We start from the raw sequence: 26,885 nt of genomic DNA, 5'->3' as shown, positions 1-26,885 counted from the left end.
TGCACACACAGATGCAGAAGGAATACAACTTTACATTATCAAAAGTTTGATATGCAAGAGCAGAATTAAGCTCTGGGGTTTATACTTTGAATGGGGAAGCTAAGTTTAGTGATTATTTGAGAAATGTCTTGTACCACCACACAAAAATAATGCTAACAGTGGGAGGCAGTCATACTTGGAAAAACGATTGTTATGACTATCAAAGAAGCTTTGTGTGAACTTTTACACGCAATTTTTCTTTAAAAGAGTTAGTGCATTACAATGTGTTAAAATTATTTCTCTATATCCATTTGAATGTTTTGACTATTAGACTGTGAACTACTCCCACAATATCTAAGAGTAATACTATGAAATGCTGCTTTGATGCTTGATTTCATTCTCCATTTGGGGGGAAAGCTTAGTAAAGCAGAACAAAACTAAATCTCTCTGTTTTGTAGCAACTTGAAGTAATTAACATGCAAGAACTACCTACTGATAAAAACTCAAGCCCCATACTCCCTCTTGTGGTTTATCTTGAAGAACATGAAAAAATATTTATATACATATATGTATACATTTAGGGTATATGTATAGACAGAAAAAAAATCTATACTTACACAGAAAATAAAGTTTTATTTTAAATAAAAACAATTTCCTACTTTAAAAAAAATCTAATTTGTTTTAAATTATATCAGAACATGTAATTCACCCTGAAGGCTGTGTTATTTATCCTCAGATTTAGGGTACCTCTGTTTTAATAGATTCTTCTCTCATAGTTTTCCAAATCCAGTGAGGCATGTTGGTTGCTATAGAATATCCCAACTGAGGAACTCTTATGGGTACTGAGCAATGCCAATAAAGTTTAGTTCCCAGTAACCATTTCAAAAGAAAAAAAATCTTATGTTAAAGGGCTTTTCAAAGAAGTAGAAAGAACTTTCAGTAATATTTAGCAGCTTTTTCTGGAGCTTTTGCCATATCCTTGCTGCTTGCATCCAATTCCTTTCTGAGAGCTTTAGTCTTGTAGAAGTGTAACTAAGAACATTTCTGACAAGGGGAATAAATAAAATCATTCTGTTAGCTTGCTTTTAATTTAAGAAAGGGATAATTTAGAGTTGTAGTTACTACCATTTAAGAAGAATGAAAGGAGAAATAATCTTGACAAATGCAAAGCTATTAGAAACATGTTGACTACAGATGTGTTGATTCTGAAATATTCCATGCCTATTTGTACGTCAAAATAATGGTATGCTTCATGTATCATCTGTACTTGGTAACAGCAAACAAACCCTTATGTATTATTTGTTTGTGATGATTCATCTATCTCTTACTCTTCAGATTTTACTATATCTCACTTAATAAAAATCCCAAAGCTTTTTCTAAACCTTAGTTTTCTTATATTCCTTTTCTATGTGAAGTTTCATCATAAAGGAATGAAAAGGAGATGACAATAAAAAAAGAAATAAATACTTTAAATGTGTATCATTTATTTTTCATGTTCTTTTATTATGGTTAATTGTGGGTTTTAGATCGCACCTTTTAGGTGCGATCAAAATGTAAGTATGAAACAACGTGACATTAGAACTTTAGTTTTCACTGTTGCTTTTATTTTCCATGTAGAAAAGTGACAATAATGGAAGACTCTGATCAAAACATTCATCTGAAAAATTTGTCTCTTCAGCAAGCAACCAATGAAGAGGAAGCCTTAAACCTACTCTTCTTGGGGGACACCAACAGAATGATTGCTGAGGTGAGATTTGCTGCTCCAAATCTTTCTTAACACCATCAGAGTAAAATGGTCAAAAACATCTCTTCTCCTCTCTCAAATAAGATGTGTGTTTTAGAAGTTCTTGGACATAAATTAAATTAAATTTGAGTGTATATTTACACAGTGAAATTAAATAAGCATTTCTCGGATTATAATGCTCCATAGTGGATCTCTTTGGTGGTTCTTCATGTCATAACTTACTGAAATTCAAAGTAGAATACAAAAATTGTTGTAAACTATAGACTGGCTTTTGAATGTGGCATGTATCAACATAGACATGTAAAGATAAAAAAATGTCCTTGCAAAGCATTGTCAAACATTCCTAGTGAAGTTTATTCCTTGAGGCATGCAACACCAGGTTGGATGGGGCCCTGATCAACCTGTTCTTGTGGAAGGTGGGGTGTGAGGGGATTGGGGGACTGGAACAAGATGGTCTTTAAAGTCCAACTGAAATAATTCTATGATTCTATGATTAAGCACTCAATTGCCTTTGAAGAAATTATATAGATCCCATCTTTTTTCCTTCTTATTGCATCAATACGTGGTGTTGTGTGTAACAACACAAAACAACCTCCTCAACCAACCAAAAACCCCCTGAAGCAAACAAATAAACAAAACTCAGCAAAAAACAACCCAAATGGTAGTTCAAAGGAAGTTCAAAATAAATATGTGCCAATATTCAAACACAAGGGTGTTTTTACTGATTCTGAAAGACTCAAATTAAATGTGTCTGTGTCCGATATCTGTTAATTTCTTTTTTCCCTTGGATATAAAATGTAAATATAAAAATGTATTGTATAATAGGGGCACTGGCAATGTATCTTTACTACTAGTAGAGTTATTTCTCTTTTAGAACTTTTTGGGTTTTCTTCCTCTGCATCTCTAAAAGAACATATCATAAATCATTGACAAGAAAGACTCGAAGATTATATGAATAATCAGGTACCTCTGTCTTCCTGCTGGATAACCACATACACTTGAACACAGGAGAAGAAGCATTTGATTACAAAACGTAAATAGGGAACACAAATATTTCTTCTTTCTCAAGGATGACTATTTCAAGTTATATTTTGAGGCAGGAACATGTTCAAGTGAGAGATAATCAACATAAGGGCTGCTCATAAACCTAAGCATTGAGGAAAGGAGCTGCTTCATGATATTGAAAGAGAAAAATTGATACTGTGTGGAGGAGAGGAACTTGACAAAGTGCAATAGAGGAGAAAAGGGTTAATCTAGAGATCTAAGAAAGAGAACTTGTGACATAAAACATAACTTCTCCAGAGATCCATATTTTTAAATCTTGAGTTATGATAATACTTTCTGACCTCTGAAGATTAGAACTGTCTTAAATAAACTTCAAGGAAAATGAAGCAAGATTAATGAACCTAAATAGAAAAGAAAGTAAAATAAATGCTGGATTCATCTTTTTAATGATGGGTTTGGCTGTGGAAAAGCTCAGATGACTGTAATGGATCACATATGATATCTGTAGCCTCTACAATTGCAATCCAGTGCCTTAACCCTGAATAACCCTTCTTTGAAAAGTTGACTATTTTGAAAAAAAGAATGACAATTTAATTTCTGCTTTGCCTATGCTAATGCAGTCTAACTTGTGGTTTGAGGGGTCCACTTTTCCCTCAATACTGATTGTGCTAAAAAGAAAGTCATCACAATGTTAGAAGTATTTTATAAGCAAAATTTCTTTGTTCCTTTATTCATTACATTTCATAACCTAAGGGAACATTTATAACCAAATGCTTTTTTCTTGCATGTAACTATATAGCCCAAGAGAAGGAAAAAAAGGGAACTAATCTAATTTGTGCTGCATTGTTTTATTAGGCGATGTAGGACTGGTGCTTTGCTCTAGTTTTGATGTGTACTATGAGTTGTGGAAATGGTAAGATGGGAGACATTTGTGCACTGACAATTCATAATTTAAAAATCCAAGTAGGGGTTTTTGTGTCGTATTTTGCCAAAGAGAAAGAGGCAGAGATCAAAACCAAAAAAAACTGAGTCTTTTTTGGCAGCTCTACTAAATGTAAGGACTAAATTTTTGTGTGCTTTCCAATAAAGCATTTTCTTGTTACATTTGAATGCATCAGGTTATAAAATCTGAACTTTTTTCTTATCTTTTCTATCTGTTAAGACAACTTTATGATTTCAGTATCTGAAATGCATGCTGAGCATTTTAAAATCAAATTTGCAGTATAAGCAGTTGGTAGTAACAACATCTAAAAAAGTTCCTGTGTAGGAGCAAGTGTTTGGCCATTTAGGTAGTGTTCTCCAAACATTTTATTTTGGTATACTAATAATATATCTTCACTGAAATTGTATTTTCTAATTTCTTGTAATGGAAATCTCATATCTCCATCTTTTGAAGTAACATGCCTAAATCTCTGTGATTTTGAGAATTCTTAGTTTTATTTTAATATTTCTCTTAAATCAGTAGAGTAAGATAGCCTACCAAGAATGTGCAGCAATTTCAAAATTGCAAAATCTTTTTCTGAAATTAGTATGTCTGAGGACTGCAGTTGCATGTGCAGTTAAAATTTATTTTTCCTCTAATGAAAAAGTACTTTGCTTTAATGAGGAAGGAAATGTTTCAGTGGATGATTTTATACCTATAGCACTCAATTTTTAAAATTTGGGACACAGTGTATACTACACATTATTTGTTCCATTATTTAACATGTTTGAAGTACACTTAGGGCAATCAGTAAACTTTTGGCATTTTAAATATGCTTATTTCAAGAAAGAATGAAACTTAAAGGTCTAAGGATAGTTGTGGGGACTGACTTGTGACCTGTGAATTGAACTCATTGCATTTATTGTACATTAGTATTCTCTTGAATACATTTAAAAGCCACTGGTAGTATTTGACTACATTTTATTGGATGAGACAGGAAAAATAGGATTTCAGTGTGTTACCATATGAGATTAAATGTCACTTTTGACAAAAATGCATGCTTTCTGGGTTAGTGCTGCAGTCCAGAAGAAATTACAACTTTCTGCTTTCCTAGGTTCCTCTTTTGTGTCAATTGTTAGCTTATTTCCACTCAAACAAGCCTGTTATATTATGCCATTACCACCAAATGGCATCATTATTTCATCACAGGTGCTTTCATTTCCATGTGTGGTAAAAAAATTACTGGTCATACATACTACTTTGAATAGCCCTTAAAATGCTTTGGGATTTATATGGATAAAAGGCACTATATAACTTAAGGTTTAAGAATGTCATCACCAGGGAATATTAATTACTTTAAAAGTTACCATGGTATAACTGGGAAACTGTACTTGTAGTAAATATGGAAAGATAAAGTATTGCTTTCAGGAAGTGATTGCACCTTTTCTGATTCTTATATTTTCATAGCAACATTTTTCAATTTCAACTATGACAAGTGTACCTATGCACAACTGAGGAGCCCTTTCACCTGTGACATATTATTTAGCAAACATACTGAGGTCTCTCTCATCTACCAGGTATAAAGACAGGCACCTCTTATTCTTCAATTTACATCCTCTTCTTTATAGCATAGTTCTATTGGGACCAGTGGAGTTTATAGTCATTAGGCAGAACTATCCATCTGAACTGTGAAATGACAGCATGTAACTGTCAGAATTGCAGCATGAGAATGGAGAAAATTTATTTGATATCAGTCTTGGATGCCATTAGTACTTTCTTTTTTCCTCTTGCTCTTTGAAAAGTTCAGAAGCGAAAAAACTTAAGAAGCATTCCTTAAAAGAAAATTTTTTACCTTTTCACTGAAACATTCTCTCAAAAAACTGTGAGCACTCAGTCTCTCTTTATAAATTGGCTAGTCACTAATCACTCATACAAGAAAATCCTGTTCTGCTGCCTAAATATTTTGATTCAAGGAAGAAAAGATTCCACTGGAACTGTGTAAGTTGCCAAGTGGAGATGGTTTGCAGTATGGGCTGAACAACTGCATTTATCACCTGCAAAATTGTTTCATCCCAGTGGTCCTGTGCTCTTTCATGTATTATCTCTGTCAGGGTGTTTTGGCAGCCATAATCATCACATTATTCTTCCAGATAGTAGCAGCTTCTGTTAGTCTAGCGGTGATTTTCTAACAGCATTTCATATGTCTTTGTCCTATTTAAGCAACTTTATTAGGTCCTCAATCCTTAATAACTCTATTTAGAACAGTAGCATCCATTTCTGGCTATTTTTAGTGAAAACAACATTTGTAACATCAGCTGCAAGAAATAAAGGGTTTGGGAAATACATAAATTCCTGTATAGGGAAGAATTCCTGCAGTATTTTGCTGATTTAAGATAGGTAAAAATTAGATTAAGATGGACAACTTAGGTTCCAGCAAGTTTTTGGATGGTTTTTGGCCTTGTATTCCTTGACAGAAATATCCAAATCAGAAGCTTCTTGCAGTATGACTGTGATATAGATTCTTATTTAAGTAGAAGCTGCCTTCTTGCAACCATTGTATAAACAGATGTAGTAGTTCTATACAGCTTATTTAATTTCAGCAAACACAGGTATATTTATGTCCTGGAAAAAAACTAGGACTGGCATGTATGGCTTGAAATACACCTAGTAAATATTGCCATGATTAAATGAAATGCTGATGCCTAACCAAGTCATGATCTTAAATATAACTGAATGTATCCTATACCGTGCCATTAATGGGCAGCAGTAGACCTGACATTAAATACTTTGTAGTGTCCACATGATATCACAAAACATCTGAAGTCTGCTTATGCGGTTTATGATGTCACAGAATTCCTGGAAAAAATTATTCTTTGTAAGTAACTGCTGCTCATCAGTTGTTCTATATATAACTCTCACAATAGCAACCATCTGCTGAGAACCAGGCCACTCCCCTCTTTCTTTTTTTTCCTTCATCACATCAAATTAGTGTGAGGATGATTTCATATACATATGGTTTGAATACTGCTAACAAAGCCAACATGAACTCTGAAAACCACTAAAGGAACATTTTAGTAGGCTCTGAGACACTGTCCAGAAAATGTTATTTGTTTTCTGTTTTCAAAATTTCTAAACAGAAGAATGGTGATACTCAGAAGTTGCATATGTAAGATAACAATCAAATAGCAAAAGAAAAGGCTTGGTTTTGGACTGGAGATACCAACAAATCATCATTTCTGTTCTGTGCTTTACATCTACCTGTGTCATAAAAGTAGCAAAATGGGAGGGGATTATGCAATTAGCATTTCATGATCACATCCCATTTAACAGTTTAAATTTTTATTGCTTTATTCTTTCTGCTAGAGTTCTAACTGAGCTTCCTATATATGGGAATTGCAAAGCGGAGATAGACTCATAGTGTAAACAGCAGTATTGGTGTCTTGAATAAAGCATGGTCCTACTCTGAAGAAGGACTTCAGAAAAATATCATTTTGGGACTCCAGACAATGGCTTCCAAATCAACTTCACTCACTTTTTCATTTACATTAGGAAAAGAAGCTGTGTAGAGAAAAGCAATGGAATTTCTAATGACTAGTCCAGCCAAATCTACTTGGAATAAGCAAAATAAAGTTGTGGCTAGTGCATTGCAATAGACCTTTGCAATAAAAACCTAGTAGAGCAAATGTTACCATGTGCTTTTCAGAACTCAGAATCCTGAAATTATTTTCTTTTAGGGTTTGAAATTTTTTTTGCCTCTGTCGGCAGTACACAGGTGTGACTTAAAGCACATTTTGAAATGTATGAGGTTTTGCTGCAGCATGAAAATCAAATTTGCTTAAGAATGCTTATTCAAAAGTGTGATTACTTCTTCAGCTTCTGTCTTAGCAGCGTTTGCTTTGTGCTTCCACCTCTACTCATATTTGATCTGGCTTAGACTTATCTGCAGTACAGGGTGACTGTCTATAGTGCAAGATGTCCCTAAATATCAGTTCTGTCAGGGAGAATCTCCTTAAATATTAATTCTGTTGTGGTTTTTTAGCTGGAAAAAATAAAATATTCAGTCCTGCTTCACAGAGCTGCAAATAAAAAGAGTCATAGCTGTCCTAGTAAAATAAGTGAAACTGGCTCTGATTATTCATGGAATCAAAATTGCTGAATAAAGTGCATTTTCACAGCATATAACTTTTTCTTAGTATAGCTGCATTTTAAGTAAGTTTGGGAGTGCTTTCTTGCTTGACAACTTTCCCTCAGCCTTTTTATTTTCATTCCAACACTACAACTCACTTCCCCCTCATTTGCCCAGCATCACTTCTGAGGACAGCACAGCATGTGACTGCACTCTAATGCTCATTTCACAGGATCATGAATTCCAAAATTCTTCATCTGTATAGACTAACAATCAAAACTCTTTTCCTTCTCCCTCTGAACTTGCCTTTATTAGGTAAGGCAGCCCAAAAGAAAATACTGCTAAAGCTGAAATTACCTTACAGAATCTTCACCAACAGCTGCAAGTGTATGCTATTTCAGCATACTGCCTTCACATACTGTATGCATTCTGCCACAACTGTTTTCTATAGAGGTGTTATGGCTGAAACAAGGAACTGATCCAGGTTAAATATCTATGGTTTACAGCTTTTTGGGGTAGGTTTTTTTTTTTGGGTTTTTTTTTTTTTTTTGGTTTGGTTTAGGTTTTTTGGTTTTTCCTTTGCAGTGTTTCTGTTAAGAGCTGTCCTTTTTGGATCAGTAAGACATCATCTTCACTATTGGCAATGGGCAGGCCATTTTAACATCTGCAGTGCTGCAGGCTGAAGCAGATTATGTAAAAAAAAGCAACATGTTGGTATATCTGGTCTGAACCACAGGATAGATCTACATTAAAAATTACTGCAGAATAAAGAGGAAAATAGTAGAGACAAGAGATTAATATAGACTGTATAGCTGGGATATTTCTGTTTTCAGCAGCTAAATAAATATAGATTTAGTTGCTGACTCAATTATATTGATTTATTATTTTACTACTCCATTTTTTGCAGGTCCAGCATTTATGTCCTGAAAGCAATGTAGTCATATTTATTACAGTTTATGAATAAAAAAATACTATCTGTATGCTAAAACTTTAATCTCCATATATAATCTAAAGCTTTAGCTGTTTCTAAAATGAGGATAGTGAAGAGTTATTTCAGATTTAATTTTTTAAATACACCTTGATAGAACTAAACAAAAGATGCTTTAGATGCTTAAAGACAGTTTACATGTTTTTTAAGGAAGATACATATGTGATGGCACATGGTCATTTGAAATCTAAAGCTAAATTACTGAGGGCTGTTTAAAATTTTCAGTTCAGCAATATTGCAAATACCTCTGAAGTGATTCTAAGACTGCGCATTTCTAAAACTTAACCAAGAATTTCCATGTTTTAAGTTAAGGAAGTGTGGCTGTAGCTATTCCCAAGGAAATATATTTAAAGCCAAACATTTGATGGAAACTGTCATGCCACCTGAAAATCTGATACTGATTTTGCCAGGAGAATTTTTTCATGAAAGTAGTAAGGCAAAAGTCTAAAGACTTAAAAAAAAAAAAAAATAAAACCAACAAACAAACCAAAACAAAATCCAAACCAAAAAACCCAAAGATGTTTCCTCAATGGGGAAATTAACTTCTCTGAGATCAGCATTCAGAACTTTCCTTCAGCCAAGGTGCTTTTCTAGTATTCCTCATGTAGTAAGGCCACTTGTTTAGCTGATGTTGGAGTATTTTGGAAGAACCTTCATTGCTTGCAGTATAATTTGTCAAGATTAAACCTATCCAAGTATTTGTCCAGAATGATATGAATGTCAGGTAAATCCTTTTGGGTTCTTTTTGCATTTTCATTGCAGGTCCAATAGCTAAAAAATCAAATTACTTCATTGCCAGATTATTGACCTATAAGAAGCTAAATTTATTTATCCATTGAAGACTGAGAGGTTTTTTTTCTTTTTTTCTTGTCATTGTAGACACCAATGAATCAAGCCTCAAGCCGGTCTCACTGCATTTTCACTATTCACATCTGCAGCAAGGAACCTGGGTCTGCAACTATCCGACGCTCCAAGCTGCATTTGGTAGACCTTGCTGGATCAGAACGTGTTGCAAAGACTGGAATTGGAGGTCACTTACTGACAGAAGCCAAATATATCAACCTGTCATTGCATTATTTGGAGCAGGTAAAATTGAAACAGAGTGAGACATTTCTCACTTTACTAAATTCCTATTTAACAATGTGTAATGGTTTGGAAAACTTGATTCCAATATTCACTTCATCATAGGATATTTAGTGCACTTTTTGGTTTGTTTGTTGTTTTGTTGCTGTTGTTGTTTTTGGGGTTTTTTGGGGTTTTTTAATTGTGGAATTGATAGGTCTTAATTTGAAATAAAATATTTTAAGTTAAAGAAAGCTTAGCAATTAAGCAGTGAGAGTATAGGTAGGTATACAGGTATAAGAGTATAGTAGGTATACAGGGTACTATTTCCAAAATATTTTGCTTGTTTTCTTTGGAATACTGAAGATATTTACGAGATTTCAGCTATATTTCTCCTAAAAATGTTCTTCCCCTTCCACAGCTGGGATCAGGATATATCACAGAAAAGAAAGGGTTTGGGCTCTATTTGGTTCAAGCATTGTAATATGGTAATATGGTAAATTATTAGGCTTTTATCTCATGTGTTGCTTTATTCCTCTACCAATTTAATTCTTTGATCTTTTTGAGACAGAAGTTATCTTTGGTAATGTATTTATGATCAGATTTATAACAATAGAACTCATAAATAAAATAATAATAATAGTGATAATAAATCTCCACAGATCTTTGTTATTCACCTATTGTTACTGAAAAGATTTAGCCTCTTGATTTGAGGTGTACTAAAATCTCTATCGTTCTTACACTGCTTTTTAAAATTTTTCCTCTTTGAAAAAGGCAAATATTGAGCAAATAGATTGCTACTAATTAATCTTATTTATTTTAAAAAAATATTTACTTCAGACAGCAGCAGTGAAAGATTAAAATTTCCAGTAGAAAGATTTGGTTAGTAATAATAATAATAATGATTATTATTAATACGTGTTTTGGAATAATTAGGTAATTATTACATTTATCATTAAAATTAATTATTTTAGTATTATTCTTTTAAAATAATTTTTAAGGCTATAGTATATATCTCTCTCTGACCTACCATCATGTTTTATATGCTTGATGTTTATGATGCTTTACCAATTTAGGGTAAGAAACCCTTGGTAATGAATTAAATCTCTTTTGTGAATGCTGTGCTATTATGTTGCAATCACTGAAGATATTCAAGTGGCCATTTCTGATCTCGCACCTGTAAGATAATTCAATTTCTTCCTAAGACTGAATATTGTTATATATATAATATTGTTTTCACAGTACAGCAAACTGTGCCTGTTGCTAGAAATTAATTGTTTTGGGGGTTCTGGTGGAGGATAAAGTATTTTCTCCTAAGGCTTCTTGAAAAACTTTTATGTATAAATATAGCAGGTTTGTGAGGCTGTCTTTTAGGGGGACAAGGAGGGTAGGAAGAAGAAAAAAAGCTTTACTCTAAAATTCAAATCTGTACTTTTTAATTTACATTATGGTGCACGTGCTATTTAAAATATACAGTTGAAGAGATCATTAAATATGAAAATTTTGTGGGTGTGTATATGTGCAAATTCTTTAAAATAATGATTAGGAAATATAACTGTTCTACTTGCTGGGAAGAATAATTTTCATTTTTGTGTTACGTTTTCTGTTTACAAAAATAAATCTCTTGGATTTCATTTTATTTATGATTGGAGACATTTAATCTGTCAAAGGAAGAAGCTTTAGGTACAGCAGGTGGCAGTCAGTCATTTACTATCGTACTGGATTCTTTTCATGCCCCTCATTTGTTTAAATTTTACCTTGAAAAAAAAAATGTCTGTATTTGAGTTGTACTCAAGGGAAGTGATAAGGATCAGTGACTCAAAAATGGACATTTTCAGAATCATGCAAATCATACTCAGGATCCCTTCTTATTTATTATATGATTTTTATGTATTTAGCAGGGGAAAATATTATTTTTTCATGCAAATTATAATTCCTATTTTAGAGAAATACTGTTAGAAATAGGCACATTGGGTTCTGTCTGGGATTTTGTATCAAGAGTAATGATTTCTAATATTGAATAAAAGACCACCAAAGACAGTAAAAATATATTTTTGTTCAGTGTCAATTGAACCATTCAATCCTGAACTTGCAGTGAATAATATTAAAGTGCACAAATGCCTCAAAATCGCTTATTAAAATTCTCAACTTCTGGCTGTCTAATGGTGGTTTAGTGTTTTTTTATGCCATTTTGAAATACTTTTTACAGTAAAATAGTCATGTTAAATTAGCTGTATTATGATAACAATGGAAACGCAGTTCTCTGTGTTCTACTTGATCTACTTGTTGTATATTCACAGCGTGTTAAAAAGGTCTTCAAATAAATCCACTGCACTTTTACTCCAAGGGGCCTCTGTGTCTAGAGAACAATTAAGATAGTTTCATGCAGCTGATCTAAAATGATAGCAGGAACTTAGAAGTCCTTAAATCCATATCTGGGTAGCTTTTTTTGTCTGAGAGTTGTTGTAAGCATGTTCTGGATTTACAACTGCAGTGTAACTGCATATGTAGATATCCCCTTATGATACAAATATAGAGGATCCTGGATCAGATTTAGAGTTGCAAATTAACAGTTATACTGCCATGTGATTTGACACTGTACTGGAATTATTTCCCCAAAATAACAGGGTACAATGTTCTCACTTCATAAATTAATGTTTGTTAACCATTATTTAACATGTGTTCCATTTAGGAATGTTCAAAGATTTTATCCATTAGAGAATTAATGCTGGCCATATTTACCAAAGGTGTTTTTTAATTAGGATTTGTTTGTTTGCTTGTTTTTTTCAGGTTTGTTTTCTGTTTTGATTTATTTTTTGGTTTTGTTGGTTGGGGTTATTTATGAGTCATTACCTGCTCTATGTTTCACATAGGATGTAACAAAAAGTGACAAGAATTCTGACAGCAACTAGGCCTTAAAGTGGTTTGTTTGACCCACTCAAAATGAAACTTTCTGCTTTAGTAATATTATTAAGCTTAAATTTACAAGTAATTTTTTAAAAGGAAAATAAAAACCCCCTTTTTATATTTAAAGGATAATAACACATTCTCAAATGAAACAATTTTCTGATTATCACATTTGGTGCCTCTTAGAGAATCCATGTTCAGCTTGTGTGCAGGTGGTCTTCATCACTTTGCCAAAGAGTATTACTTCCTTCTCCTTCAGATTCTCCTCTTTCTATTCCAGATTCCTTGATTGACTTATAAAGATTGATTTAGTGATTAAAGTGAGGTTTTACTAACGGCACTTTTGACTAAAATCATCTGTGCTATGGGACTGTCACATGACAGGACAATGGGTTCTCCGTCATGAGACCTGGTTACAGCTTTTCAGCACTAGTGTGGGAGAGTCCAGATTCTAACTGGGCTGCAGACTTCCTTCAGAAACAATGAACTTCCCTGTAGCGATGTTCCCATTCATAATGGAAATAACATATCTTCTCTCGGGCTCTTTTCCCATCTTGTCTATTCTTATTATAGTCTCTGTGGGGCACAGGCTGAGAATGTGCTTATTAATGTATGTGCTAGACTACTATGAGCTTTCTATGCAATATTATAAACCAACAAAGCTTTAACATCTTTCTGTATAGCAAGTTGTAGTATAGGAGATTTGAAAACCTTGATCTGGGAATGGGTTTCCAAATTCCTTTACAAGGAATTCCTTTACAAGATAGTAATTTTCTTATTATGCATTTGTGTCTCTCAGGGCTGCTAGTGTAAGATTTATGGTTTTTAACTTTTCACTTTCTGAAGACCATTAAGAGAAACTAATGCCACAAAAAAGTCACTACTAAATTTTCTAAAATAATTTTTTTTTTAATGTAGCATACACAAAATATACACTGGTATGTAACATTTATTAAAAAAAAATCAACTCCTAATCATTTACAAAAGCTTGCACAATTCAAATAGCTGAAGTTTTTCAGTACAGTGCTTGGCCAGGTAACAGTTCAAATCTTTTATATCACAGGACATCATGGGGTAATGTAGCTTTTTATTTAATAATTAGGTCCCATAATGTAAACAGCTGAGGAGGGAAACTGAGAATAGTAGGTGTACAATTTCCTTTTTGGCCAAGGCATATATATTCTAAACTGAAGCATTTCTTTCCAGCAGTACATTGTAATCATGCACCCTTTTATTTGTGCTTTGCTTTCCAAGACATTTTCCCTGAAATAAATATATTGTACCATCTAAGAAGTGCATGTTTTAAGAATGTGTAATTTTTAAAGCATGCTTCAGCAAATATTGAGGAAGTTTTTGCTTTAATGCTATCCATATTTTATAGTTATGACAAAAAAAGTATGAGGAAGATTTTCAGTAAGTTCCTGTGTCTTAGGAAAACCTGTGGGTTTGAGTTTATCATGTTCAGTTTTGATGTTGCTGAGAGACTGTAAGGCTAGGGCATGATAAAATTTAATGTATTTGGTCTTTCAGGTCCAGCTCCTACAAAGATGTATAAACATGCTGAAATTTAACTTGGAATTCTTTCAACAAAGCCAGTGGGTTTACAGCTAGCAGTGGGGGTGCATAAGCATTGTTTCATTGCATCAAAAATTCCTTAGCAGATTAGATTTGTTCTTTATATATGTCAAACATTAATTAATATACATATAAATTTAAAAGTCTTTTATTTTTGTTATTTTATCAGGTAATAATTGCTCTTGCAGAGAAAAATCGGTCCCACATTCCTTACCGAAACTCTATGATGACCTCAGTGCTAAGAGACAGCCTGGGAGGAAACTGCATGACTACCATGATAGCAACACTTGCTATGGACAAAAGAAACATAGATGTATGTTCTTTTTATCTATCTTGAACTAGAATCTTGTCACTTCTCTATAGATCCTGCTCTTTCGATTTTTAATATAGATCAAAATTCAAATGTGTAAGCTTTTATTTTTATCCTTTTAAAAGATCATTTTAATTTTGTTTCTAGGAGATAATTTTATCAGTGGAAATTGCTGTCGGATATAAGCAAATCATTTACAATATGTGCTTTTCTCTAACCAATCTCAACTCAAGTAGCATTTGGGAAATAACTTGCACATAGTAATGAACTATTCTTCTTTTCAATTTACTGATTTCTTGGTGAATGAATTTTTGAGTTATAAATGTGCATTTCCACTTCAAATCTTGACAGAACTTCTGTTAGACTTCTTTGGAGATTTTATAGATTATGGTAGACAAACGGAGAGTTCACTAGGAAAGAAGGAGAATTGGAGAGGTAGTTTGGGATTTATGGACATTTTTCAAGTATTTTGTGTCCTGTCACAGATTTCCAGCTCTGCAATTATGTGTAGTGATGTTTTCTTCTCTTTGCTTACACATAGGTCTGTAGTTTTTATCAAAGGGTTGTAGTGAATGGGGCTACATCTGGCTGGAGACTGGTCTGCAGTGATATTCCTCAAGGTTCAGTTCCAGCACCAGTTCTGTTCAATACATTCATCAATAATCTGGATGCAGGAGTTGAGTGCCCATCAGCAAGTTTGCTGGTGATACCAAACTGGGAGGTGCTGTTGACTCTCTTGAGGGACAGAAAGCCTTGCAGAGGAATCTAGATAGATTGGAGCATTGGACTATGATTAATGGGATGAAATTTGACAAGAGTTCTGCACTTATAGTGCAGTAATGCCCAACACAAACACAGTTTGGGAGACCAGTGGATGGAAAGTAGCCCTGCAGAAATGGATACAGGGGTGCTGGTCAGATGAGCAGTGAGCCCAAGCAGCCAAGAGGGCATCACATTCTGGGATGCATCAGAGCACAACCAGCAGGTCAAAAGATGTAATTATCCTGATGTCTGCAGTTCTCACCTTGAGCACTTCTGCACAGTTCTGGGCCCCACAGGTAAAGAAGAATTTGAAGGTCCTTGAGTGCAGCCAGAGGAGGGCAACAAAGCTGGCTAAAGTCTGAAAAAAAAATGTTCTGTGCACAGCAGCTGAGGAATTTGGGCTTGTCTAGTTTGGAAAAAAGAAAGCTAAGGGTGATCTCATTCCTCTCTGCATCTCCCTGAGGAGGGAAAGTGGAGAGAGGTGTTGAGCTCTTCTCCCTGGTATCCAGTGATAGAGTGTGTGGGAATGGTTCAAAGATATGCCAGGAGAGGTTCAGGCTGGACATTAGGAAGCACTTCTTTGAAAGGATGGTCAAATACTAGACCAGGCTGGAGTGGTGGTTCATACCCCAAACCTTTTAGTATTTAAAAGGTGTTTGTACAGTGCCCATAACAACGTGCCTGTACTTGGTCAAGCAATTGTACAGGCTGATCATTGCAGGTCCCTTCCAACTGAAATAGTCTAGTCTATTTTATTCTAAAGCATGTAGCAATGTGAATGCATAGAACACTGCTCAAAGCCAATTATAATCTGTTTGTTTCCTGATTTTCCTAATATAAAAGCATTCTAATATGAATAAACAAGAAAAGAAAAACTATTTAGTCTAAGAATGTTTTCTGTAATATGGTGGAAAACATTATATTCAAACCATACTTCATCTAGTTATAGACTTTTTCTTTAGAAAAGTGGACTTTGCTGTTAAATGAAAACATATTGTTCAGACTTGCAAACATAGTTATGCAACATATTGTCTGTTTACAAATGCAACTGTGTTAGTTAGTTAATTTTATTTTCAGCTCTGTGAGATCAGAAGCCTTTCATGTATCAGTTCATAAGGTATGTGTATCTCACATTGTGTTCTAGATTTCTATTTTGGAAATATTAGATCAAGCAATTATCCAGAATAAGCTATGACAATTTTCATGTTCTTGCTTTAACATGTACTATTTGCACAACAGATCTCATTCTTTGATCCTTCCCCCAAAAATAAAAATCTCCCTTCCTTGCTGTCCAAAATCTGGAATGTCCAAATAATATAGGTGGATGATAAGATAATATATCAGAATAATATAAAAAAATAAATTGCTAATCATCAGAAAATGTCAGATTTAGAATAGGTGCATGAGTCATTATCCATTGCTATGTTAGGGTTGCATGTTGGTTTTTTTCACAGTGTACATTTCATTCATGAACAATGCACAAGACAGAACTACTCCCAGTATGAATTGAAGTTCTCTACTAAAAGCCACTTTCTTAAGGACCTAGTATTGTTTCTTGTAATGAAAACAATGAAGCAGACAATTCAGACCAAGAAAGGGCACTCATATGAAGAGGACAAATAGATTATTATTATCCTATACAACTGGATTATATTCCTACTTCTACCAGTGAGTTTCTACAGAATTTCTTAGGTCACTACAGACTCTTAATCTCAGGGTCGTGGGTTCAAGCCCCACATTGGGCTATAAACTGTAACTTCTTCCTATGTATCCATAAGAAGGAGCTAGGCTTAGCATGGAGATAAACACAAGGTTCAAAAGAGGCTCCTTGCCTTTCTTTATTTCATGGTGGTCCCAGGGCAAAAGAGGAAGAGGATCTCAGGTCTTGGCTTTTTCTAGGAAAGGGTCAGGGAGGGGATATTTGGCTCTCTGCCAATAGGATAGGGGCAGTAGGGAACAGGTAAGACCTTCCTTATACCTCTGGTATTGGATTACAACAATCACATATTTTTGTGCTAGTTTTTTTGAGAGCTTGGATGAAGATGCTGATTCTGAATTATAGATACATTACTCAGTATAGCTGTAACTGAAGAAGAATGGAAGCTGTTTTGAACAGCAGATCATAAAATGCAAATAAATAAATATAATTTTTTGGTACTTTTGACTTCAGTTTCCGTTCTGTTAAGTGTAATCATTCCACATACTTGCAGCAAAGAAGGTTAAGTGTTTAATTCAGTAAAGCCCTGAGGTGCTGTGATGATAAGCATGGTATAAAAATTATTAGGAAATTAGATGTCTGACTTGATTACCATTTTGATGGAATAGAATAAGCAAATTGTAGACTAGCATATTGAACATTGACAACTGAATTGATTACCTACTCATTAATTTAACATGTGCTGTACACTAAACAGGGCAAAGAGATCTAGTGGAAATGTATGTGCGTGTATTGTATATATAACTGTAGTCACTATATGTATAGAACTTAATTAAAATCACATTGGCTGATCATCATTATAAAGGAACAGCGGAGGCAGATAAAGTGCCCAACAAATACTATGTGGCAACTCACTTAATTTTAAGGCCTTCCTTTCCTTTGATTCTCTATGTATATATTATGTCTTTAGCAAGAAACATCTTTTTCATGTAACTCTTATTCAGGGTTCCAGACTGAAACCTCCATGCACTTAAAGAGAAGAAGTTGTGTGGAAAAAAGTGCATGAACATAATATTTAAATGGTATTTTTTTATATTGGAGGACTGAAAACTGCAGAATTGTTTCCATTCTGAAAATCAATTCTGCTACATTAGTGAATTAATTTAGGGACTATGTACAAATTCTCTTTAAAATGCAGTCTGCCAAATCCCATAAGGGTTTGTCCTACAGTTTCTCAAGCATCATTTGAATTTCTAAGACTACTGCCTAATAAATTGTGTTTTATTATTTGACCTAACTGGAGACAATTGCTGAGTTTTGTTTCATTAAATATATACATCATATAGCAGGTTCTGACATTTCAATACCAGCTGATCTGGAATGTGAGAACAATACATATCAAGATCTTTGATTTCTTTCTGTGCACTAGATGGGAGTACACAATGACTGTCACAGAGTTTGCCCAACCAACTCAGTCTTGCATCTTTTTTTTTCTGCCTTCCATTCCTGCAGATCCCCATCCTAGCTCATCTGACAGATTTTTATCTGGTATCACAATTCCCCTGTATACATCCCTGTTCCAGTTGTCCAAGCTTGTTTCTCAGTTGTCCTGGATTTCCACTATTCTTCCCTTCATCTCTTTTCCCAGCTTCTTTTACATAAAAATATCTATTCCCCTTTTCCACCAAAAAATCAAACAACACCAAAAAAAAAAACCCAAAAAAACCCCATAACAACAACAGCAACAACAAAAAACAAACCCACAAAAAACCAAACCAAAACAAAAAAAAAACCCACCAAAAATCCCAAAACAACAACAATAAAACCCCAAGTTTTATTAGATTTCTTTTGTCCTCATAATTCAAAGGTTATTGCCTTCTGCACAGCATGGCTTTGTTTTCCTATCATTCCAGCTGGGGACTTACCTGAAACACAGTAGGTCAGGGGATAAACTGTATCAGCAAAATATGTCCTATGATTTACAGTTTATATGCCTCTGTCATTAATATGTTAACCTAATTTCCCTCAAATATTGTTATTTTGGAATATGAAATGATAGAATATTTCTGTAACATATTCAAAAAATGTAAAGTGCTCTAATGGTTTCATTAGCAGTCTGGCTACTCACCTGGTAATTGGAATTCCCTCATCTCTCTCTCTTTTTTTTTCCCCCCTTACAGGAATCTATATCAACCTGCAGATTTGCACAGCGAGTTGCTCTTATTAAAAATGAAGCAGTTCTGAATGAAGAAATTGACCCCAGATTGGTGAGAGCCTTGTCTTGGGACAAGGGGAATGTTGTGGATTTTATACTGAAACGTCCAATTAAATTGTTTTCAGATGCAAGCTCCAATTTTTTTCTATAAAATAACTGCCACTTAAATTTTTTCTTTTGGATGCAATTATAATTTAGTGAATCTTTATCCAATCTCTAAAGGCTTTCTCAACTCTTAAAGCATCTAGGGCGAAACGGTCACTTTCATTATCATCTTTGTGTTGTTTTTTAAGAGTGATAATTCTTAAATCATAGTCCTAGATCACTGGATGGTTCTAAAACTCTTTAACAATGTACGAAGACTTCCAGTCACTTGATGAAGGCACACAGCTACACTGAAAAAATTTGTGTATTAAAAAGCTAAGAAACATGCCAATACTGAATATTTCCCTGAAATTGATTCAAGGACAATTTTATATAGGAAGAAATAACTCGGTGAAGTTACTTTGAGGAAAAAAGAGGAAGACTAGAAAAGGAGACAGAAATAGCTAATTATATAGCTAATGATTTCATTCATTGTTACATGATAGTAATTAGAATACTTAATTTACTGTTAATAATCGTGTTTTATTTCTTCTTGTCTCTTGCTCTTGGAGTTCAAAGGGAATAAAAATTTCTTGTTATTATTTTTCTTTCCAAGCAATTTCTAATAGCAGTAGCATTCACAGATTTTTTAAAAAATAAAAAAAGACAAAAAAAAAAACCCAGGAGGTACTGAACAGCTTCTTCATTTCTATCTGTCTCTATTTTTCTTTCTGCATAACTTTCTGGTAGCAAATCATGCAAAACATTTCTTACATGGCCACAGAAAGCTTTGACTGAGGTAAAGCACATGCAGGCTCCTGAACATTTACAACATCCTGTGGAGTATACTCCACAAGTTTGGTATGTCTCACTCTGCAGGATCATTTAGCAAGTAAAGCAAAAATGGACTCGCGAGAGTTAGAAAACCATCCCCTCTTGTGGAAAAGGCAAGGGAACACAAGTATCTTGAATTTATATGGTCCTGTGCTCATTGGGGAATTTGTTGCCCATCTTAACTATATTCCCAGGGTTCAACCCTATTATTCAAAGTGCTGGATTTAAGATCTTTTTCATAAAAATCAAATGTTATTGTATTAATTTTATGAAAAATCGAAACACAGTTTATTGGCAGTATCTATTGTCTGCGAGTTGAAAGCATGCTTTATAAAGAGAGTTCACAATATCTCTTGGTGCATCTGAGTTAAGTCAGATTGTTGTGTAAACTTTATTCTTCCTAAAGGAGAATTCCTGACTTTTTATCTTACTAAGAAGATGAATTCGTACCTGTTGTAATTTTAAGTGACTCATCTTCGAACCTCTTTCACTCATAGCTAAAGGACATAATTTAAACTGAAAATCAAGGTCTTAAATGAGACCTCATCTCTTCTAGTATTCATGTAAAAATAGAAATGAAGTTATTTTCCTTCTGTAGATTTTTGTTTGTCTTAATAATACTTGAGAATTGATCTTCTATGCATATCCTGAAATTGGTATTTCTGTTGTTGTCAGATTGAAGTTAATTGTCCTAACAAATTTAAAGATTGAACAGAGATGCTATTGTAATTCAGCTGTCCACCATCTTCCACTCCAGCCTCAAATTTCATTTTCTTGACTCTGTAGCTGGCACAAACTACATCAAAGTGTGGCACCAAAATGGGGCAATATAAAATTGGGGTAAAATGTTTGGCCTGTAATATTCTCTATATGTTCTTGTTACTTCTCTAATCAATAGTAATCACTTTAGTAGATTATTAAATGAAATATTGTGTTAGACTTTCATACTTTATTGTAAAAAATAGATAGCTATAGGTTTAGAGTTAAAAGAAATAATCCTATGAATGTTTAAAATAATTTTTAAAGTACAAATTTAGGAAGTTATGATTAAATTTAACCATAAAAGAAATAGAAATGTTTGAAGGAGTTTTAACATTCAGTGAAAATATGTGCCACCGATTTCAACAGTCTCATTTCTGGAAAGTGCATGCAATCAAGAGTGATTAATTTTTTCCTTGAAAGCATTCTTCTCTTGGAATCTTATTTTGCACATGGAATCAGTGTACACATATCCACCTAAGTATATTATTGGCCTACTGATACATTTGTGCCATATAGAGAGAGGCTTCAATAAATGATCAACCACAAAGTACCCAAGAACGTGCCCATTCATGTCTTAGACTTAGGTAAATGCATGTTGCCCACTGCTTTGCAAAATTTGGCTTTGAGAGCTTAATGATAAGAAAAATTTAATTTTATACAGACATTTTTTTCCCAAAGTATAGATTCCAACAAGGACTTTCTAGAATTTAAAAATCTAGTTCAGTTTTCCATGTAATATTCTCACATTAGCATTCATTAATACAATTTAATTTCAGTATGTTGCTTTATGCCTTCAGTTTGCTGCTAGCAACCTACCTGGCTGATACATCCTACAAGTGTAGTATGCTATAATTCTAATAATAGTGAAATATCACATGAAAAAGAAAAAAAATTAAGATAGTGTTTTGAAACTTGTGTTTCTAAAAGGTAAAGCAAAAAAAATCACTTTTGTTGTGTAGTTGCCCTTTCTCTAACAAGGATGTCAGTTCTTAAATGTGTTTTCATCATTAAGAGGCAAAAATAATGAGTCAGAATTATCTTTTTATTCCTATGTCAAATTGTATTTCTCTTTTGCAAAACTCTTTTGAACTCTTTTTGTACAGCCAAGTATTCTAACACAAGAATTTACTGAATTTGGAACACTTTTTCTTAGGTTTATAAATGGAAAAAGAGGGGGAAAAGGTGCTTGGTGTATTTAAGGTATTTTGACAGTTTTTAGAAAACAGATCTTGTTTTTTAAAAAAGAGAAAACTAAAATATAATACTTACCAAAACCCATCTTTCTACTGGAAAAATCATAAACCATCTATTAATATGTATGCCTTGCTGTTTGTAGATGATTATCCAGCTGAAAAAGGAGATCCAGGATTTGAAGGATGAGTTGGTGCTGGTGACTGGCAAGCAAAGAACATCAGAGCTTTCCCAAGAAGAGCTACTTCAGTAATGTCTTACATTGTTTTCATTTTCTTCTTTTATTATTATGATTTTCATCATTCATTTCTTTATTGGCATAAATATTTAAATTCATCTCAGAGTTTTAAACTTCCTTGAGTGAATAATAAAGTGGAGTTAGGTGCCAGTTTAGAATGGCAGATTTCCATGAATAGCTCTATGAGGCTGCTGGCTGTGTTTTTGCAACCTCAGCATTGAGGAAGTGAAGTGAAGTAAACGCAAAGGATGGGAATGCCTGTCAAATGCCAGGCAAAAAGAAGTGTTGTATAATAGGGCAGAATGAAAAACAGTCTCTCTCAAAACTCCATATGCAATCTGAGCAGAGTTCAAAAAATATTCTTGTGCTGAGAAGTATCCTGCTGCAGTGTTAGTTTGACACAAACCAAAAGAAATATCACATTTCTGTTCCACAGTTGATCAATGTCTCAAAAGCCAATTTTTTTTTAACTGAACATGCTGCTGAAATATAATGTTAATTCATATAAATACTGTAGCATTCTGCGGCTTTTGGTAACAGGTCAGTAGGGCATATAAGGACTTTCTACATATGATCTATTTACTTAGTTCTAAGTGTTCTAAATCAAGTTTCCAGGCTTGAAAAATTAATTCTGTAATATGGACCTAATCAATTGCTGTACATCATTTCTATAAAGAAAGCAGTAACTGCCTTATTTTGTTTGATTAGTACATTAACAGTAACCAAACTGAAGCTGAGGGAATATTTAGTCTTTAATTTCTCAAGGGAATGGTCGAGAAGACAACTACCAATGCTAACAATTTTCCCCTGACACACAGGAGAGTCAGGAGCATGAGGACCAGTTGCTAACTGGAAACTTGAATTTCTCATGTAGATTGTTGCCATTATTAATAATTTCCATCAGAAATTATTAGTATATTCTCCTAACCAGAAATGTCTCTGCAGTTCCTACTGAGTTAATATACATTTATCATCTGCCCAAACACGAGAGTCAAATGCACAAATAACGTTGCAGAATAGCACTAGATGTGAGCAAGACTAACCAGAGAAAGACAAGTACCTTTCTTTTTCATTATATGCAGAATTAAATGCCCTTATCAGTTAGTTTCTTTTAACTTAAACTTAGTTTCTTTTAACTTAAAGAGTAGAAAGAAATCATTCTTTTTACTCTTGAGAAGTTGACTGACTTTCAGTGATTCTATTCAAACATACTTAAATAATCTATATATTGGTTTAAATAGGCACCTTCATTATTGTAAAAATCTGTCACACAAATTTTCCACTGTGGTCTTATTTGCTGATTACTTTGTATAGAGAAACTGGGGTTTTGGAAAGTGTTTGGGTTTTCTAAGACCACAGTCACAAATCTTATTTCCTAAGATTATAACCTTTTTGCCGTGGAAATGACAGTCTTATAAATAAGAATGGGTTATAAATTGTAATGGATTAATGGTTGATTAAATTATTCATTATGATTATGCATAGGAAAACTAGGAATGTACCATCTGCATATAATTGCACTACAGCATACAACTGGGAGGGCTGGTTTCAGAAATGTGACTAAAAAGTGTATTAGTTGTATGTTTTTCCTTTTCATCTATGTAGCACAATATATCATGCATTATACTATCAGAAAATATCTCTTCTGAGATCATAACAAGGAATTTTGCATCCCATTACTCTAGAAAGAAGCAGGATAGAGACTTTAATAAGTTTCTACCTGCATTAATTTACAAAATGAGAAGTAACTTCCATGGGCCTCAGTTATGTTAGGACAATACAAATTTTTAAGGTTTCTGAATTTATCACTTATTTATATTTATTCAGGCTCATGTAGCACATGTATTCATTGTTTAAGAAATAAGTTCTTTCTTGGATCAAATGCTGTGGAATTAAAATACAGAACAGCATGTAGGTACTGCTGACTGGGATATAATAATTTTCCTGAGGATCAATACTAAACAAGGATGGCCTCAAAAATTAACCTCATCAGGCATAAAATGGCATTTTTCAGGGATAATTTTCTTAATATGATTTAAAGTTTAAAAAATATGATTGGCTATACAGAGTTTTTTCAAACAGGGGCAAAGAGAGTGCTAGAGAATAACTGTCATGTGAGTCAGACTGGCTTGTCAGTACTTTGGGTTGCAGTTGAATGGAATGTCAAAAGATAAGTCAGTCTTTTCTAGAACAATTCAAGGGAGGGAAAATATCAAATGTCAGGGTTTATAAGTTTTGCATTTGTCTGTGTTCATGCAAACAGAGTGCTTGCAGATAAACAACTGATGTGGTTCAGGCACCCAAATGAAATATAATGAAAAGCCACTACTTCAATCAAAGTATCTTTTTGTGGTTTTGAGCATTTACACTTTTTGAGCTTGCTTTCATATGGCAATAACATTTGTGACCGTGCTGATTTACATGTCTGAGCTTGAGGTCTGTAAGTGTTCCGAGCATTTATGGCAATCAGCAGATAGCATCTGAGTGTTCTGTCTCCAGTCAGAGTCTGTCAACACATAACAGCAAAACTTCATGACAGTTCTGTTTATGGGGACTGGCCATCTGAGTTTGGAGCTACTCATCATCTGCAGGGTTTGTACACATTAAAGAATAAATATACAAGAGAGTAGTCCAAACAGAAATATGGACCTGGATGATGGCTGATAAAATCATGATTGACTAATATTGGAAAGCATCTCTGTTGGGGTTCGCATCTGGTTTTGCATCTATGAAACCTAAATAATATTATTTATCAGGAGCCATACAGATCAGTTTGTTATGATGGGCAGAAGATGAAAAGAAGCATGGTATAGGTGATAATGCAACATATTCCATTTTGCTTTATTTCAAGTGGCCACCCAAGAACGATACTTAAGTAGTATTGTAGGGATTATTTTATTATTATTGTTTTTATTATTGAAAATTTTTTTGAATGTCAAAGAGGAAAGTCTAATTAAGGTCATTATGGATTTCAAATCCTACTTAGACATTTTTGCTTAGCTAGGATATTTTCTGTTTAAAATTAAACAAACTTTATCTCATCATGTGTGTATATATATGTATATATATGTACATCTATATAAATAATTCAAGTTTATATAGTTCTTTTCTAAAATCTTAGACTTTGACCAAAGTCTAACTGTGGTTAATTTTATTGCAACTAATGGACTAGCAAGGAGAAATGTTGCAAAGGATGGTCTTTCAAAAAATTCATGTGTTTTCTTCTTTTCTGATTCATCATACATATTTTAACAGAGGTCACACCAAAATTAATCTGTTGAAAGTATTCTGATCCTTCTGATCCTGTTGGGTTTTTTTTTTTTATTATTTATTTTTTGATGCTGAGCACAGATGGTCAAAGGTACAAAACATGTCAGTGAAAAACTCCATGAACTGAGTACTCATTTACTTTTTTGTCCCACACAACACTTTATCTCAGGCACTTTTTGGTAGAAGACAGATGCCAAAATGAAACTGAGTCCAGTTGTGTAGATCAAATATTGTTTTAGTCTAACACAGCGGTTATGGTTTTGCATAGGTTTTTTTGCTCTCTACATATGTTGCAGGAATTAAGTGTTAGTGATTGCCCAGGAAATAAGCACTAACAATATGTGAAAATTGTATTTTGTATGTTTCTTGACTTACTAAGTCAAGAAATGTCAAACATTTCTTGCAACAATGAGTTTCATTCCAATTTTTTATATTCAGAGCATTCCAAATTAAATTGGTGGGCTACTCAATGCAGTTGAAATTGCTAAATATTTGCAGGTAGCATATAAGTAAGCTGATTTTCATTCTTGATTGGTTTTGCCTCAGTTGAATCAAATAAGTGTCTTCAGGGATTTATTTTCCTTTTTGTTTTTTTTATTTAATGGAAGGAAAAAATCTGTCAAATAGGCTTTCCTCATACTTGCTACAACGTCACATTTAAAACAAAATGGAAAACAAATGCGCTTGGCTTTCTTGGGAATGGTAAATTATAATATGATGCAGCTTATCAGTTGTATGACTAAAGCTACAGGTCTCTGGAATTCAGAATTCTGTGTTAAATGGTGAGCAGTTGCATTACTGCATCATATTTTAGATTTTATAATTTTGTTCTCATAAATGTTAAACATAAATAAGTTCTTCTGCTCTCATTTTGTTTATCTAAAAATCAAAGCTTAAAAAATTCGGCTAGACTACATAAGTGCTTCAGAATGTAGTTCATAAAATGCTTCCAAAATCTAAATTGCTTGCTTTGGATCTTACCTTCTACTTCCTCAGCAGTAAAGAGCTGATCTAAATACTTCTTTGAGCTGAAGAATTAGTTTCATATTTAAGGGGAAAAAAATTAGAACAGGAGTTCTTTGAACTATTTTTTAAAAATAAAAAACACCATACATCCGAAATAAAAGGAAATTTTACTCTTTCCGGCTTCCGCATTATGGTTTATAATTGAATTAAATTATCTTTAAATGTTTGGGTTTTTTTGTGAATTGTATGCCAAAAGTAGAAGGGCAAGTCCTTTTTGCTTGAATCGTT

General features: G+C 33.6%; 1 protein-coding gene across 1 annotated transcript in view; it reads left to right on the top strand.

Moving 5' to 3' along the window:
• The window catches only part of KIF6 (kinesin family member 6), a 147,798-nt gene that overhangs the window by 24,560 nt on the left and 96,353 nt on the right, over positions 1–26,885 (top strand). The window contains 5 exon segments of the mRNA XM_079329326.1: positions 1,597–1,726; positions 9,644–9,850; positions 14,478–14,621; positions 19,218–19,304; positions 22,269–22,372. Coding sequence (XP_079185452.1) covers positions 1,597–1,726; positions 9,644–9,850; positions 14,478–14,621; positions 19,218–19,304; positions 22,269–22,372 — 672 coding nt within the window.

Source organism: Erithacus rubecula, assembly GCF_903797595.1.
Source record: "Erithacus rubecula genome assembly, chromosome: 2".
Classification (NCBI taxonomy): domain Eukaryota; kingdom Metazoa; phylum Chordata; class Aves; order Passeriformes; family Muscicapidae; genus Erithacus; species Erithacus rubecula.
Note: the sequence above shows the minus strand (reverse complement) of the source record. Positions and strands in the feature narration are given on the sequence as shown.